This window comes from Cervus canadensis, chromosome X, assembly GCF_019320065.1.
Source record: "Cervus canadensis isolate Bull #8, Minnesota chromosome X, ASM1932006v1, whole genome shotgun sequence".
NCBI classification, from domain to species: Eukaryota; Metazoa; Chordata; class Mammalia; order Artiodactyla; family Cervidae; genus Cervus; species Cervus canadensis.
Window position 1 is genome coordinate 28,069,451 of NC_057419.1, and position 17,404 is coordinate 28,086,854.

Genomic DNA, 17,404 nt, shown 5'->3' on the forward strand with positions numbered 1-17,404 from the left:
TCCCTTAAGTTTTCTCAAAGGCTAATGAAAGAAGCAGTCCCAGAGAATAACTTTAAAGAGACACTGGGAGACAAAAATAAAGTTGCTTTATAATTACACCCCATGAACCCTGCTTATTCAATGGAAAGGTTACAGATATTTAATTTTAGGAAACAGGCTGGATAAAAGTAAAAAGGGCTCAATCTGATCATATAAACTTTACATTTTAAAAATAACCAAGGAAAATACCACAGACTTATTTGGCTAGGGACAATATTTTTTTTTAGCACAAGCAAAGGTACAAGAAGAATGAAAGAACATATGAGAATATATCTTGACTTGGTATCTAGATAGTTCAAGTAACTGAACAGCATTAGAACATCACACGTTATTCCTCACAGAAAATGTTGTAAATTTCTATTTTCCAAATTGCAGACCCATTATTTTGCAATATATACCATCACATTTCAAGGCCTAAGCCTATTCTCTTCTCAATACTATTTAAGTTTGGGTATCTCTTTCTAACATGTATAATGAAGCAGATATAGATTTTAAGCATAATAATAAAAATATTAAGAAGAAGTATCATTTATCGAGCATTCACTCCACATAGGCTTGGTGCTGTATGATTGCAACATATCATCTTATCTGAGCTTCAGAATGCTACTGTAGGTAGGTAGTTGCTACTGTTACTGCCATTCTTACAGATAAAGACACTGAGGCAGAGAAAAGTGAAGCACTTTGTCCAGGACCATGGAATAAATAACTGCCAGAGCCAAACCCAGGATCTTCACTGCTAGAGTGTTTCTTACTTTGCTGAGAAAGCATTCAGAATGATGAGGTATTTTACAGTATTGACCTGTCACCAGGCTTTGATTTCTGACCTTGCAGGGGTCCTAGGTTCTTTTTTAACACCTATGCCACTCGGATAGGCACAGGGGGTGTGTTTTCTCCTGACCAATAAAATCCCAGTTTCCCAGGGGCCAGCTAGTGAACTCGCTGGAAGTACTTAATCCTCTCGGCTCCCAGCTATGTCCCTTTAATAAGTCCTAAAATTATTAAAACAAATCCTCTTTACAATTCCCATCAGCAACAAAATCATTAACTGAAAATGATTTCTGTATGTTCTTGGCTTCCCTTGAGATAGAATTCAGCAATCTATTAAGATTACTTCTGGCCATCAAGTAGAAAAACATGCTTTCTACAATTCCTTCATTATTATTATTATGTTTTGGCTGTACCTCACAGCTTGTGGGATCTAAGTTCCCTGACCAGGGATCAAACCCACACTCTCGGCAATGAAAGTGCAGAGTCTTAACCACTGGACCCACCAGGGAATATCCTGTAATTCCTTTTTATTAGCACTGGACCAGTTTACCAAGCACCATGACCTGCAAACAACTACACAGTTCTCCCCAGTGACAGCATGCTGGCACCATTCAGTCTGCTTAAAAAATAAAGAAAAAAGAAAAAGCATCTTCCTCATTACAACCTTGAGGCTTTCCACATTTGTAGATTCTAATATTTTAAAAGTGAACCCTCATACCTGTAGAAAGTGTGTGAGGCTTGTGCTACATCTATAAATAAATAAGATATTCTTCTTCACAGCAAGGAAATAACACACCCAAACCATGTAATCATTCCTATACACATATTATCTTCAAAATAACATTGTTGCTTCCACTGAGATTTTTGTCAGAAAATCCAATTGGCTGATGTGATCGGCTGCATCCTAACGCACTGAAAGCTTTCACTTCTCCCCTCGATTCCAGACTCCAGGGTGCCCCTCCCGGAGGTCACAGCCTGCCCCTCTGCCTGTGCTTCTCAGTCTTGTGCTTTTTCCCCTTATCATCATCCTTCCCTGCTTCTCTTCCTTTTCGTGTCCTCATTAACTTCACTGTCCTCATCAGATGACTCAGAGTGATCGCAGAGGGATGATTGGGAAATGAATTGCATTAGCAATCAGTTTACTGGAGGCTGGCTCTGCCTCGTTTGTGTGAATTAGGGAATTACAGAGTCAAGGGAATGGAGGGGGGGGAGGGGTGGGGAAGGAGGGGGGGAGGGGTGGGGAAGGAGGGGGGGAGGGGTGGGGAAGGAGGGGGGGATGGGAACATGACATCTCAGATGTTTGTAGCAGGCACTTAGAAGAGATGTTATATAATAAAATGTGTTATGTCATTCTTACTGTGATAATAGAATTTTAGAAACTCAAAAAAAAATTTTTGAATATATATTATATATGTATATGTGAATACATAAATTATATATATATATATATATATATATAATGATGCTTTAGATGAAAGTCTGGAAGAGCTTTAGGAAGAGAAATCTGGAATTTCTCCTTGATTCTTCTACTCATAATTTTTTCCCCAAGTAATTCTGTCTCAGTTGGTACAGGGTGGAGAGTGGGAAAAAAAACACATATCTGGCCTTTATTTAATGTGGGTGTAGATTAGAAATTCAGGCTGGCTGTCCAATAGGATTGGACTACCTACCAAATGTGTTGGAGTATCTAAAACACTTTTTTAAATCTCTCAGGCACTTCTGGCTTGCCAACCGTATGTTGAACCACAAATATTTACATCAATGTGATTCAGGGAAAAGAAAATGATTTGAAACAGATATTCTTTCTCTACAGATAAAGTGGCCTAAAGAGTCTTGCACCAAGTTGGTGAAAGGTGTGTGTGCCACAGACTGAACTGTGTTCTCCCAAAATTCGTATGCTGAAGTCTTAATCCCCTAGACAGGACCTCAGTAACTGGATTTGAAGACAGAGCCTTCGAAGAGGTGATTATGGTAAGACTGTATGGTTAATATGACCAATGTCCTTATAAGAAGAGATTACAACACGGACAACCATAGAGGAACAGACCAAGTAAAGGCCCAGTGAGAAATCAGTCATCTACAGACCAAGGAGAGAGGCCTCAGTAGAAATGAACCCCACCAACACCTTTCTCTCCAGCTTCTAGCCTCCAGAACTGTGGGACGACACAGTTTTGTTGTTTACACCACCCAGTCTGTGATACTTAGAAATGGTAGCCTGAATCGACTCGCTCAGCATGCTACACAGATCCCAACCCTCATCCAAGTTCCTCAAGCTCAAAGGTCAGAGACTGGGCTTGTTTAACCATGGATATGGTAAGGATTTGAAGAAACTCTGAAACCGTAACAGGTCAATGAGAACAAAGGGTAAATTGATGAAAAAATATCACATTTTACTATTCTTTACCAACTCTGATAATGGGTGGTGAGTTACAGGTTGGGGTCAACAATATTATGAATATTAAAGACCGAGAAAAACAAAAAGCATAGGTTTTTTGTAATTTTGATCTGTTTTTCTAGAACACAGAACACAAATTCGGGGGTTCCTTTGGGATTTGGGGGACAAGAAGGATAGATAAAACATGGAGATGTCCGTAGGCAAATAAACTGCCTGGTCTTACATCATGGCCTTCTTGTTCCATACTGAATAAATGCCTTCATAAAGAGCAAGTATAGTAGGATTCCCTGGTGGTACAGTGGTTAGGACCCCAGGCTTTCACTGTCATGGGCCAGGGTTTAATCCTTGGTGGGGAACTAAGATCCTGCAAGCCGGTGGCCAAAAATAAATTTTAAAAACCATAAGGGTATTTTAAAAAAAGAGCAAATATGGTGCCTGATAAGTCACTCAAAACTGAGAGGAAATGAGGAACAAAACTCTCATCAAAACATCTAGATTTCAGTCAAAGACAGCATAATGCATTATTTTCCAAATCATAAGAGGATGTTTCAATATTAATAGTTAGAACTCTCCCATTTGGATACAGGTATCTTACTATATTTAAGAATCAGCTTTCTCCATTATAGCCACCTTTGTTTTTTTACTACTACTATAAGTAATTTTAAAATTACTTATACTAATTCACATTTTATGGAATTAGCTATCCTTTCAACTTGACGATGTGTTTCATTACAGAAGTCCAAGGCCCGGTGTGTGTGTGTGTGTGTGTGTGTGTGTGTGTGTGTGTGTGTGTGTGTGTGTGTGTGTGTGTGTGTGTGTGTGTGTGTGTGTGTGTGTGTGTTGTGTGTGTGTGTTGTGTGTTGTGTGTGTTGTGTGTCTGTGTGTGTGTGTGTGTTTGAGCCTGTTGAAGTGAAAAAGACGCGTGTGTGTGTGTGTGTGTGTGTGTGTGTGTGATTGAGCCTGTTGAAGTGAAAAAGACACCCACAGGAGCTTAGACACTGTGCAAAATAAAAATGATCTATTTGGAGGAATGTGTAACTATCTCAATGAAATTTTAGAGATTTTCACTAGGGAACAAAGACAAAATAGCTATCCTAAACACTTAGTGGTTTCTTGATGTTTTTTCTTTTCACTTTTCTTTTTCTCCAAGCTGCTTATCTATTTTTAGCTCTTGGCCTTCATTGATCTTTACAGATTCTTAACCTTCTGTAACTCCACTTCATTTCTCTAGAGGCAGATTTGTCTACAGGCCTCATTTCTATGATTCTGTTGTTATTAGCCTAATAAGTATTCTCCCTCATGCTCGCTGCAAAGTGGTTTTCTAACACCACAAACAAATAAATGAATCAATAAAAAAAATGGGACTTCATTTGCAGCACACAAGATTTGTACTTAAAAATAAGCAGCAGTTTTTATTTTCTATGCTGGTAAGAAATTTGCAAATCTATCAGGTCAAAATAACCAACACATGGAAAATGCCTGTTACTTACCATCAATTTTATTTTTAAGTGACATTCGAATAGCTGGAAGAATTGTCAATCTGTACATTTTTCTTTGATTATATAGGAGACAGCCTGCCATTATACCAGAAATAGTTAATATTACAGCAGTAGGCAGCCCTGAAACATACAACTCCTTCTGCTTTCCAATTTGTATTTATTTGAAAAAGGTCTAGGCAGTGTAGTTTATGCCAAATTCTTTAAGAAGGTGTTGTATGCTTAACTTAAAGCCAACTTTTATTAGAATCTTAGATTAAGATCTCAACAATTATAAGATTTCTTTATTGCTAGGAAATGTTTCTTATGTGACTTCTACAAATACATTTAGGCTTTTATTGGTATCTAATATATACATATGTGCTCACAACTGTTGTAGGACATGCAGGAAATACAAAGAACCCAGTGTATTTTTAACCTGGACCCAGCAGAATGGCTCTTGCAAAGAAGTGGAGCAAGAAGGGCCATCTTGCAATGAATGAGGTAGTGACCAGAGAATACACCATCAACACACACAAGTGCATCCAGGGAGTGGCCTTCAAGAAGTGTGCCCCTGGGGTACTCAAATGGATCCAGAAATCTGCCATGAGGAAGATGGAAACTCCAGATGTGTACGTTGACACAAGTCTTAGTAAAGCTGTCTGGCCCAAAGGAATAAGCAATGTCTCACACCAGGTCCATGTCCTCTTGTTCAGAAAATGTAATGAGCATGAAGAGGCACATCAGCTCTATACACTGGTTAGCCATGTACCTCTCACTACTTTAAAAAATCTACAGTTAATGTGGATGAGAACTAACCAATGACTGTCAAAGTTGTGAAATCTCAAACACACACACACACACACATGATATGGTTCTCATATTAAGTTATGTACAATTTAACTGAACAGAAGATTAAGAAACAAACAACCCAAGACTAAATGCAACTACATCCGAAGGATGAGTTCTAAAGAGAGAAACTCAAGTGAGAATGGAAATAGATAATGAAAAGCTCGGAAAGGAGGTTAATGGAACCTAATCTTTGGATCCACTGACTGATGACTTTCTTTCAGAGGACATTATAATTCACATTTTATAAAATCATCAATTGTCATTCTCAGCTATGCTTCCATTATTTATTTGTCACTGGAAATGACTGAAGCAAAACTAATGTATTGAGTACATACTATGTGCCAGGTATGATATACAGTCTTTTACATGGATTTTCTAATTTATTTCTCAGAATAACTCTGCAAGTTATGTTATATTGCAATCTTTTTTCATAAATTTTTTTAAAATTGGTACTTACACAGGATTAAGTCCCCACTAAAAGAAATGAGTTCTTGGAAGAAATGGCTGATCCAGGGTAGGGGAAGGTAAAGTAAAGAGTGTACCTGGAATATTTTGTGGGGCAAGAAAGTAAGGAAGCACACAAAACCTGAAAAGAAAATGGGAACCAGATTAAAATGGGCTCCTCCTGGCAAAACTGGGGACAATTTTGGCGTCAAAATAGTGTCAGAAATGGTTGATAAAACAACTGAACTTTTCTGTTTGTTTTAAAAAGTCATTTTTTAAAAAACTTTTCATTTTGTGTTGAGGTATAGCCAATTAACAATGTTGTGATAGTTTTAGGTGGACAGTGAAGGGACTCAGCCATATATATACATGTATCCATTCTTCCCCAAACGCCCCTCTCATCCAGGCTGCCATGTAACATTCAGCAGAGTTCCCTGTGCTATACATTTGGTCCTTGATAACACAACTGAACTTTTAAATAAAGAATCCAAAAAAAAAAAAAAAAAAAAGAATCCATGAATCCATATTGAGAAAAGTAACAGCCAGGCAGATGAGGTGGGCAGATAGGTAGGTAGATAGCTACATAGATGGATACAGCCATACATATACACACAGAGGTCCTTCTCTATAGCAGAATGCCAAATAATAAATATAAAAGTAATGACAGTTAGGTGGCGCTAGTGGTAAAGAACCCATCTGCCAATGCAGGAGACCATAAGAGATTGCAGGTTCTATTCCTGGGTGGGGAAGATCCCCTGGAGAAGGGCATGGTAACTCCAGTATTCTTGTCTAGAGAATACCATGGGCAAAGGAGCTTGGCTGGCTATGGTCCATAGGGTCACAAAGAGTCAGACAAGACTGAAATGACTTAGCAAGCACTCACGACCTTTACAAAAATAATAAATTCAGATGAGAATTATTAATGGATGGAAAAAAATCATTGGATAAGAGTTTTTTGGGGAAAAGGCTATTTTACATGGTATTTCTCCACTGATAGCTTGTTAACTACAAAGGAAAATGAGTACCTTTACGTTGGAGAAATCTGCTGGTAATAGCTTAGCCAAGTGATCTAAGCTAACATCACTAAAGATGAAGCAAACAGACATTAAATGCCTCCAGATGCATGCACTAAGCAGGATACGACATCGCTTAGGTGGTATTTTTGACAATCATGAATGACCTGAATCAAATCATTAGAAAACTTTAATCCAAACTGGGTGACAGCCTATAAATAGCCCAGACGTTTCAAAAATAACAATGGCATGAAAAACTCCAAAATTTAACAAAAAATTTGTTTAGATAAAGCTGAGGTCAAGAGACTCAGTTCTACGTCAAAAGACTAATGAGACATGAAAATTAAAGCCCCATAACATACAATATAATATCTTAGACTGAATTCTACACCAGAAGAAGAAAACTAATATAAAGGTTATTTGTAGATGAAATTGATTATATTGAAATTGAATTTTTTTATACTAGATAATCGTATCAATATCAAATGTTCTGAATTTGATAGCTGATTATATTTACATAGGGGATTTTTCTTATTCTTAGAAGGTATATAATCAAGTAGGGATGAAAAATTGACTCTTAAATGGTTAATAATAAGAGATTAGAGTATGAGATAAAGCAAATATGGCAAAATATTAATTGTTGATCAATCTAGCTGAGGGATGTAAGAGTGCTCATTGTACTTTTCTTTCACCTTTTCTCTAGGTTTAGGAATTTTCAAAACAGACAGCTAACAAACACATGAAAAGATGCTCAACGTCACTCATTATCAGAGAAATGCAAATCAAAACCACAATGAGGTACCATCTCACGCTGGTCAGAATGGCTGCTATCCAAAAATCTACAAACAATAAATGCTGGAGAGGGTGTGGAGAAAAGGGAACCCTCTTACACTGTTGGTGGGAATGCAAACTAATACAGCCACTATGGAGAACAGTGTGGAGATTCCTTAAAAGCTTGGAAATAGAACTGCCATATGACCCAGCAACCCCACTGCTGGGCATGCACACCGAGGAAACCAGAATTGAAAGAGACACATGTACCCTAATGTTCATCACAGCACTGTTTATAATAACCAGGACATGGAAGCAACCTAGATGTCCATCAGCAGATGAATGGATAAGAAAGCTGTGGTACATATACACAATGGAATATTATTCAACCATTAAAAAGAATACATTTGAATCAGTTCTAATGAGGTGGATGAAACTGGAGCCTATTATACAGAGTGAAGTAAGTCAGAAAGAAAAACACCAATACAGTATACTAACGCATGTATATGGAATTTAGAAAGATGGTAATGATAACCCTATATGCGAGACAGCAAAAGAGACACCGATGTATAGAATAGTCTATTGAACTCTGTGGGAGAAGGCGAGGGTGAGATGATCTGAGAGAATACATTGAAACATGAATATTATCATATGTGAAACAAATCGTCAGTCCAGGTTCGATGCATGAGACAGGGTGCTCAGGGCTGGTGCACTGGCATGACCCAGAGGGATGGGATGGGGAGGGAGGATGAGGGGGGTTCAGGATGGGGAACACATGTACACCCCATGGCTGATTCATGTCAGTGTATGGCAAAACCACTACAATATTGTAATTAGCCTCCAATTAAAATAAATTAATTTAAAAAAAACTAAAAAAAAACCCAAAAAGTGGGGAGAAATAGGAGTTTAAGCAACTTGCCAAAGAGAAGCAGTGGGTGAGGGGTGGTGCTAGGATGAAACCAGACAACAGGCAAAGCCAGCCAGGGCTTTTGACCACACCTCATCATCACAGCAGCCAGAGTTATCATTTCAACACACCCTTCTGCTCCCAACCTTCCTGCGGCTCCCCATCTCACATAGGGTCAAATCCAACACCGTTATTTACAATGGTTTATATGGCCCTATTCTGCTTCTATTCAGTATGGTCTGCAGACCTGAAAGAAGTTCAAAATGCAGACTCACACTCCAGACTCACTGAATCTGAATCCATGCTTCAACAACATCCCCCCAGAGGATTCCTAAGCCTATCAAAGGACACAATTGCCTTCATGACTTGGCCTCATGACTTGGCCTGACTAACTGTGACTTCATCGTCTACCAGACACTCACTCCTTTTCTCTCTCTACCTCACTGCCTTTGCACTTGCTATGTCTCCTGCCAGATACAAACTTTCAATGTGTATCTATCTGGATCAGGTGTCCTAATTCCTTTAGGATTCTTCTCAATTATCAATGAGCTTCTCCCGATATAAAATCTCAATATTGCCCTAAAAATCTGCATTCCCTAGAATTCCTGTTCTATCTGCTGTGCTTCTTCTCCAAAGCTCTTATCAATTTTCTGGCATACTGTGCCTTTGCCTGTTAATCTGTTGATTGTTCTTGTTCTGCTCTACCCTGTAAGTTCCAGGAAAGCTGGAGATTTTGTCTGCTTTATTCTTTGCTTTATGCCTAGTTCCTAGAATAGTACCAGCTTCATATTAATTACATAACAAATTTTCATTAAATGAATCTATGAGGAAATTATCTCTAATTCTCACACCAGTATTGTAATTGTCTACAATTAAGAGAAAAAGAGATTTAAACAAGTCAAAGAACTTGCCCAAGGCCACTCAGCTAGTAAGAAGTGTAACCACAGTTAGTTACATTTGGTATCTGTGTCCAAATTCTATACTGGCTGCCACTGTTGTACCCCTGACAATACCCTGAGGAAGAGCTCACCCTACAGAGTGACTGCACTGGAGGAGGAAGATGGATCTTTACCATTGACATGGCTCCTCACAGATAGAAAGGAAGGATTGTCACTTATGAATTCATTCTTTCTTATTCTTATTTTATTCCACAAGGAGGACTATACTGCCTCATCAGAACCTCTCAGCACCCATGCCTCACAGGCTAGCACAGTCTGATTCGCTTGTTGGCCAGCTAAGGTTCTCCCCTTGATCAAGGAACAGGAAGTTGAATGCCAGTGACTACCTCACACTGGCACTGTGAAGTCATTTATTGTTCCTAAATGTGTCTCAGTGGCTGTGACCTGAGCACTAGCTTTCTTTGGTCAGGACTGTGCTGTCTGAGACAGCAGCTACTTCTGTGTACAAGTTCCCTTCATGTCCTTACTGTTCTATCACCCAGAAATGTATTTCATTTGATTTTAAACTCAATGACCCGAACTCTGGAAATGCATCTTGGTTAATGACTTCATTTAAAGCATCTGAGAGAAATGTGTGCATACAAATCAAGGCATTCATCCTCTCATGAGAGCTTGGTGGATCTCAAAATTCATTGAACTTTAGAGGCCCTGAAGGAACTTTAAAAAACGTATACTGGTATCTGGGCCTCAGCACAGAAATTTTTATCTAAATAATTTCAGATGAGTCCCAAGCGCCTGAATTTTGTAAAGGTGTTTTGTAAAGACCCCAAGTAATTATAATGATTTGCTAGGTTTAAGAACCATTCTAAGACCTCAAGAAAATACACATGTGTATGGGTGTGTGTATGTGCCCATGCATGCACACACACACACACACACACACACGCCAAGTAGCATCTCAGTCTGTAGCAGCTTGGCCCCAACAGAGAGGAATACCAAGCAGATAATAAAATGAAGAACAAGCTACTGAACTGACCCTCAACAAACAGAACAAACAGTGTGGACCTGACTCAATGACCAGTGAAAGTCAATGAGGTGCCAAGAGTCCATTTACACCATTGATTTAACGGCTCACTGAGCTATATTTCTTTATTTGCTTTTAGTCCTTTTATAGGATCAGGAAGGTCCCATAGAGAGGGGTCAAGCAACCTTGGACAAACCAACAACTTTGACTCACCTTTAAGGAACACGTTTTAAGAGACGCTATAACACATAGCTGTGTACATGGGGCCCAGTGACCCCAAGTCACCTCCTTCACTGTAGAAGAAATGGGGTTGATATCAACAACGGGTATTATTACATTACATTGCTCTTATTTCTCAATACTGAAGGAAGTTATATTTGTTTCTTCTGTTTGCAATAGTGAAGCATTATAAAAATGAAAAATTAATACCTTGGGGACTAGCGTTTTCTTCACAGAGATGCTATCTGGTCGGATAGGAAGCACTGTTCTCAATAACATAGCAAGAGATCATTCCTGTAAGGAAAGTCTCACACTACTTCTTAATGATTTAGGTATGTATTTTGATTGTGGCAAAAACAAAATCAAGTTATGAGAAGTCTATTCAGTATCATGGTATGAAGAAGAAGGAGGAAGAAAGACCATAACAAGTATTTGATGTGTGACTGCTCCCCATCACTCCTGATCATTACCACAAACCCCACTAGCCTCTGGTTGCTTAGTTCTTCCTTCCAATTCCAAGTTCATTTCCTTCCAGAAGCCACTCAGCACTGTGGTTTGTCAGCCATCTTGCCTTCCTCATGATCACTCATGATTCATTTGGACTTGGTGTGACACTGTGCCATTAGTTATCTTTTTATGGGCTTATACCTCTTCTCAGTATTTCAAATCATCTTGAAGATAAAAGTTCTATCTTATGTGACTATATTTTTCTCATAGAAACTATACACAATACACACAGCACCTAGTAGGTGTTCAGTATACAGAAGTTGCTTGATTTGTTGCTAAGTTTCTTATCTAACTTGTCAAAATTAAATTTTCTCCCTAGTCGTTTGAAATGTGTTTAACATTTCAAAAGTCCTAATCAGATTCGAATTTTTATTAGTGAACTTTCAATATACAAGCACACTGAGACCATTTAATATCATGAGTTTAGCCCAATATAATTTTTTAAATGTCAAATTAAATACCATTTTAGGCTTTTCTCTAATGGCATTTGACCATTCCTTGCTTATCTTGAACATAAACTGTGCTCCCACCTCAGGGCTATTGCACATGCTTTTCAGTTCAGCTAGAACATTATGTCCTCTCAACTATTCACACCTGCCTCTTACTTGCCATTCAAGCTAAGCTTAAATATTCCCTTCAGAAAGGGCCTCTAAGACCACTCAATTTAAAACAGCCCAGGGACTTCCCTGGTAGTCTAGGGCCCAAGACTCTGCACTCCCAATGCAGGGGGGCCCAGGTCTGATCCCTGGTTAGAGAACTAGATTCCACATGCCACAACTAAGAGTCTGCCTGCCCTAACTAAAGATCCTGCAAGGAAGACTGAAGGTCCAGCATGCTGCAACTAAGATCTGGAACAGTTAAAATAAATAAATAATAATAAATAGTAAAAGAGCTCAAACACATGCTCTCTAACACACTACCTTACTGTTTTCTTCATTACACTTAAATATCAGTATGCTTCTTCTTTCATTACAATGAAAGAATCTCGTGCATCTATTTGTTTATTACCTAGTTTCTGACATTCAGGCACATGCTCTCTGAGGGTAGGAAACTTCTCAGTAATGTTCACCCTCTATTCCCAGTGCTCATAAGGTGGTACATAGTAAACGCTTGATAAATACTTACTGCAAATACAGATTCTGAATAGACTGAAAGTTGAAGGGTAAGCACTCTTTTACTCAGAAACAGGGTAAACATTTGAGGCTTAAAATCAATTCTCATTTACATGTCTATTTCCTGTGGGACTCCTAAGTTCTTAGAAGATAGAGATCTAAAACCAGTTACAAGGAACTGATGGAGGATAGAACTTGCTTGAGAAAAGAAATGGCAACACAGGTTGTTAAGAAAAACTGGGGCCCTCCTCTCTCTTCTCATTCATGTATCAGTTGACTGCAGGTAATATCAAAATAATCATTATTTGTCAAAATGAAATCAATAAATATTTAAATCAGCCTACCTTGTCAATTATCATTTCTCTCATTTCTCCTTCTACTATCTTGGGATAATTTGCTCATGTTTGACAACTCCCTGCCAAGAAATATCAAGTTCATATATTAAAATGATCCAGAGTATAAATAACATTTATGTGTCTATGAGCAAGTGAATAACATTTACAGTGCATCACTCAACTTTGAATTTAATACCATCTCTAGCTTTAGTAACCTGGGGATTTTTTTAAATAAGCTTTAGTATCCTAAGGTCAAAGGATATACATATCTTAGGACCATGAAACCTTTTTTCTTCCTTCCTTATCTCTAGCAGAGCTTTTTTTTACTTAACCACAGGATGAAATCATCAGGTTTTCTTTATATTCTCTCAAAGCAGTTGACACTTCAAGTGACTTTGATGTTCAACAGCATTTGCTCAGATATCTGACACTGATCCACAGTGTTGTAGTACCTTTCAATCCCAAAGCTTTTTACCAACAGAAAATTGTTTTCTTTACTATTATATATGTCAACAGACTTTAATTCAAATCAATTCCATTTGAACCTTCACTAAAAACATTTTCTTGGCTTTGCTACCTTAGATATGCCCTGATACATACTTTGTCACAACTAGGTGAAGAGCTAGAGTGCTGGAAGGAATTTTTGCAGGGGGGAGGCAGGGTTAGTAGCACTAACTGAAATTTAAAAGACAGGGAATATGAAAATAAAACTACAACATTTTTCTAGAGACAAGCAAAATTTCTAAACCATAGGATGCCTTTCCAAAGGAGTAATTGAAATGCAAAAAGCTGTAAAACTGGTTTTAGATGAAATAGTGAATCATCCTAGTCAGATCTTGCCACGTGCCAGCCACTTATCAAGCCTGCTACGTCCTCAAAAGTCCTATTCCTCGCATTCTTGAATGATGATGTTTCTAATGATAGTTCTATATTTGGTTAGCTGTAACCAAAAAATTTTGATGAATAATCAGAGTACTATTCAGTAGGATCTGCATGGAAAAATCCATGAAGATTCTCTCTGGTGAGTGACTAGGGCAATGATGTGCAATATGTGGTGTTTATGGCCCTGCCATTTCAGTTTTTCAAATTGTTCCTAACACAGTGTGTTAGGAACCTGAGAGATGCCAAGAAGTGGACTCAGTGGTATGATGCTTGCACTCCTCATCACTTGTGATCACTGCTTGTCACCTTTCCAGATGCACTCTCCAACATTTTTCATTTTTCTCTGTGCCCTGGAAAGGTGGTACACATGAATCACATGGATGGCTTCACTCGGCTCCGGGCTTCTGGATGGGTTTGGCCATTAAGAAGTATCAGCAAGCAGTGAAATGGCAAGAGGTGAGATAAGTGTTTGTTTCCTGAAGGTTGTCTGTGCACAGCACGGCTCTCATCATGTGGCCCTCTCCACATTGGTCTCTCTGCCTCTGGGTTGCAGTGACCACTCTCCTCACTCACCATCTGGGGCCTAGGGAGAGGATGCTGTTTCTAACACTAAGGATACTGCATCACAGGTTCCTTCTATCTTCACACAGTTGTAAATCGTCCTTCATCAAACTCTTATAAAATGACCCTCCTTAAGCTTCCATGGAATTTCTTATGAGCCCTTCAAAGTTCACATGCTTGTCTTTGATGGACTTTCCCATGTGGTAGGAAAGAAAAAGATAATACGTTAAGATAGTGATAGAATCAAATTACTCAAGAAAATGACAAAATCAAATATGAAACTATGACATCTCCATGAAATGTTACTGGGATTAAGAGAAATGACAAACTAAAGATGGATCCAAGGACATTTTCACCTAATGATGGAACTTCAAATGGAGTGGCGAGACAGGAGAATATTTGAACAGTGGAGAAAGAGAGTAGATCTTAAATATTTTCACCACACAAAAAAATTGCTAATTATGTAAAGCAGTGGATGTGTTAACTAACTTTACTGTGGTAATGATTTCATTCAATATATACATATATCAAATCATGTTGTAATCTATAACTTACACAATATTATATATCAACATATCTCAATAAAGCTTGGGGGGTGGGCTTCCCTAGTAGTCCAGGGGTTAAGACTCTGTGCTTCTACTGAAGGGGACGCAGGTTTGACCCCTGGTTGGGGAAATTCCGTATGCCTCACAGTATGGCCAAAAAAATAAATAAATAAAAAATAAAGCTGGGGTGGGTAAGAAAAGAAGGGGTAAAGAGTCTCTGCTGGGAGAGTGACTTTGGCAAAAGGACAAAAAGTATTACACACACACATACTTTTTACTTCTATAACACAATGTGAGAGGACAATTAACTGAATGGGTAACTGGTTCATATGATCTCAAAAACCTCCAGTGGAGAGGTAAATTTATGATCTATTAAAATACTGGCATAAACCATCCACTCTGGATCAGGCAACATATGGGTGAATTCCACCCACAGGAATCAAGGTGCCCAGTGATGATGAACAGGGCAGTGACAACACCTGCCACGGACACTCTGACAGGGGCTTCAGTTGTGAGCTACTGTATTACAAAACCACAGGACAGACTGAGATACAAAATCGTCCTTCCTGAGGCTTACACTGTTTTTTTTTAAAAGATAGCCTCTGATCAAAGGTTTTTCTGAATTGTCATCATATCAGACATCTCTGCAATGTGAATGGACAGTTAACATCTTTTACATAATCTAGAAGCCCCAGATACACCACCCTTTATTTTTTTTTTTCTATTTCTTCTTTTTTTTTTTTGGTTTGATTTTTTTATTTATTTTATTTTTTTTTTATTTTTTTATTAGTTGGAGGCTAATTACTTCACAACATTTCAGTGGGTTTTGTCATACATTGATATGAATCAGCCATAGAGTTACACGTATTCCCCCTCCCGATCCCCCCTCCCACCTCCCTCTCCACCCGATTCCTCTGGGTCTTCCCAGTGCACCAGGCCCGAGCACTTGTCTCATGCATCCCACCTGGGCTGGTGATCTGTTTCACCATAGATAGTATACATGCTGTTCTTTTGAAACATCCCACCCTCACCTTCTCCCACAGAGTTCAAAAGTCTGTTCTGTATTTCTGTGTCTCTTTTTCTGTTTTGCATATAGGGTTATCGTTACCATCTTTCTAAATTCCATATATATGTGTTAGTATGCTGTAATGTTCTTTATCTTTCTGGCTTACTTCACTCTGTATAAGGGGCTCCAGTTTCATCCATCTCATTAGGACTGGTTCAAATGAATTCTTTTTAACAGCTGAGTAATATTCCATGGTGTATATGTACCACAGCTTCCTTATCCATTCGTCTGCTGATGGGCATCTAGGTTGCTTCCATGTCCTGGCTATTATAAACAGTGCTGCGATGAACATTGGGGTGCACGTGTCTCTTAGATTGGCAAGTAGCAGCATGAGCTGAAGACCCATGTGCTACTTGCCCGTGGTGATCATCGTAACAAGAGCAGCATTTGGTGCTGAGACTCTCTGAGCCAACACGCCCCCAGCTTTTAGTCAATTCTAGTACACTGTCCAGAAGCCCTGAGTTTCTGGTTTCCGATGGTGGCTAAAATTGCCATGAGGACTAACATAGGTAAGGTCCATGGCAGCACTAGATAAGCTGAATAAAAGGTCATTCAAGTGAGAAATGCTGCTTAGGAGGATGGAGATGGTGGGAAAGGCAAGGTAAAAATATCTCCCGCAGGGGCTCCCCTGGCAGTCCAGTGGTGAAGACACTGCACTTCCACTACAGGGGGCATGGGTTTGATCCTTGGTCAGGGAACTAACATCCCACATGCCACACGGTATGGCCAAAAAATAGAATCAAATAAAAATATCTCCTTCAAATTCTTAGCAACATAAATGCATAATTTTGGTGTTCCTCCCATAAAATGATTTAACAGGGTACTAAAGGATTTAAATGTCTCAAATCTATGGGCTCCCCAACTTGCTTTAGCACCAATATTATATTAAGAACTATATTAAAACATAACATTGCCTTTTGTACACTGTTTCACAGTTCCTTTCACATCAACTAAGAGAGTGTTTCCCATACTTTGTAAAAACTCTTCTATCATTTACTTCAGAGAAGCTTTTGAAGACAACTCAGCCATATTAAAATGTGAATCAAGTTTCTCTTGCTTGCCAAAGCAATGTCTGTTAGAAAATGTCAGTGAATCACATCAGGAAAATTTCCCCGATCTACTACAGAAACTCACAAGAGTGACCTTGATTGTGATCTTCTTTCCCCCGAAGTAACTCCAGTGCCTGCATCTGTGCATTGGAATGTTTATAATTATAAAAAAGTTTGTAATCTGTGGGAAAAAATGACCCCCAAAATGAATGTGCCTCTGCCATCACACCAGTTCTCAGGAATGGGAGAAACGAATGAGTCAGAGAGACAGAAGAGATGCAAAAGAAAAGCATAAGGACAGGATTTTAAAAGCTTTTATAGCACAGGGAACTTGACTCAGTGCTCTGTGGTGACCTAAAAGGGAAGGAAATCAGAAAAAGAGAGGATGTTTGTATATGGATAGCTGGTCCATTTTTCTGTATAGCAGAAACTAACACAACATTGTAAAGCAACTATACTCCAATAAAAAAAATTTTTTTAAGATTTAACTTCTCAAAAAAAAGTTTGGATGTCCAAAAGCAAAGTTCAAAAATGACATTTA

General features: G+C 38.6%; 1 protein-coding gene across 1 annotated transcript; it reads left to right on the forward strand.

Moving 5' to 3' along the window:
• Positions 1 to 5,130: 5,130 nt before the first annotated feature.
• On the forward strand, positions 5,131 to 5,502 carry LOC122435491 (60S ribosomal protein L31-like). The gene has a single exon (XM_043459703.1). It carries the CDS (start codon positions 5,131 to 5,133, stop codon positions 5,500 to 5,502), a length of 372 nt encoding a protein of 123 aa, XP_043315638.1.
• Positions 5,503 to 17,404: the final 11,902 nt, after the last annotated feature.

Bases quoted from the DNA above. Each gene is read 5' to 3' on its own strand.
- LOC122435491 (XM_043459703.1), top strand. From the start codon at position 5,131: ATGGCTCTTGCAAAGAAGTGGAGCAAGAAGGGCCATCTTGCAATGAAT.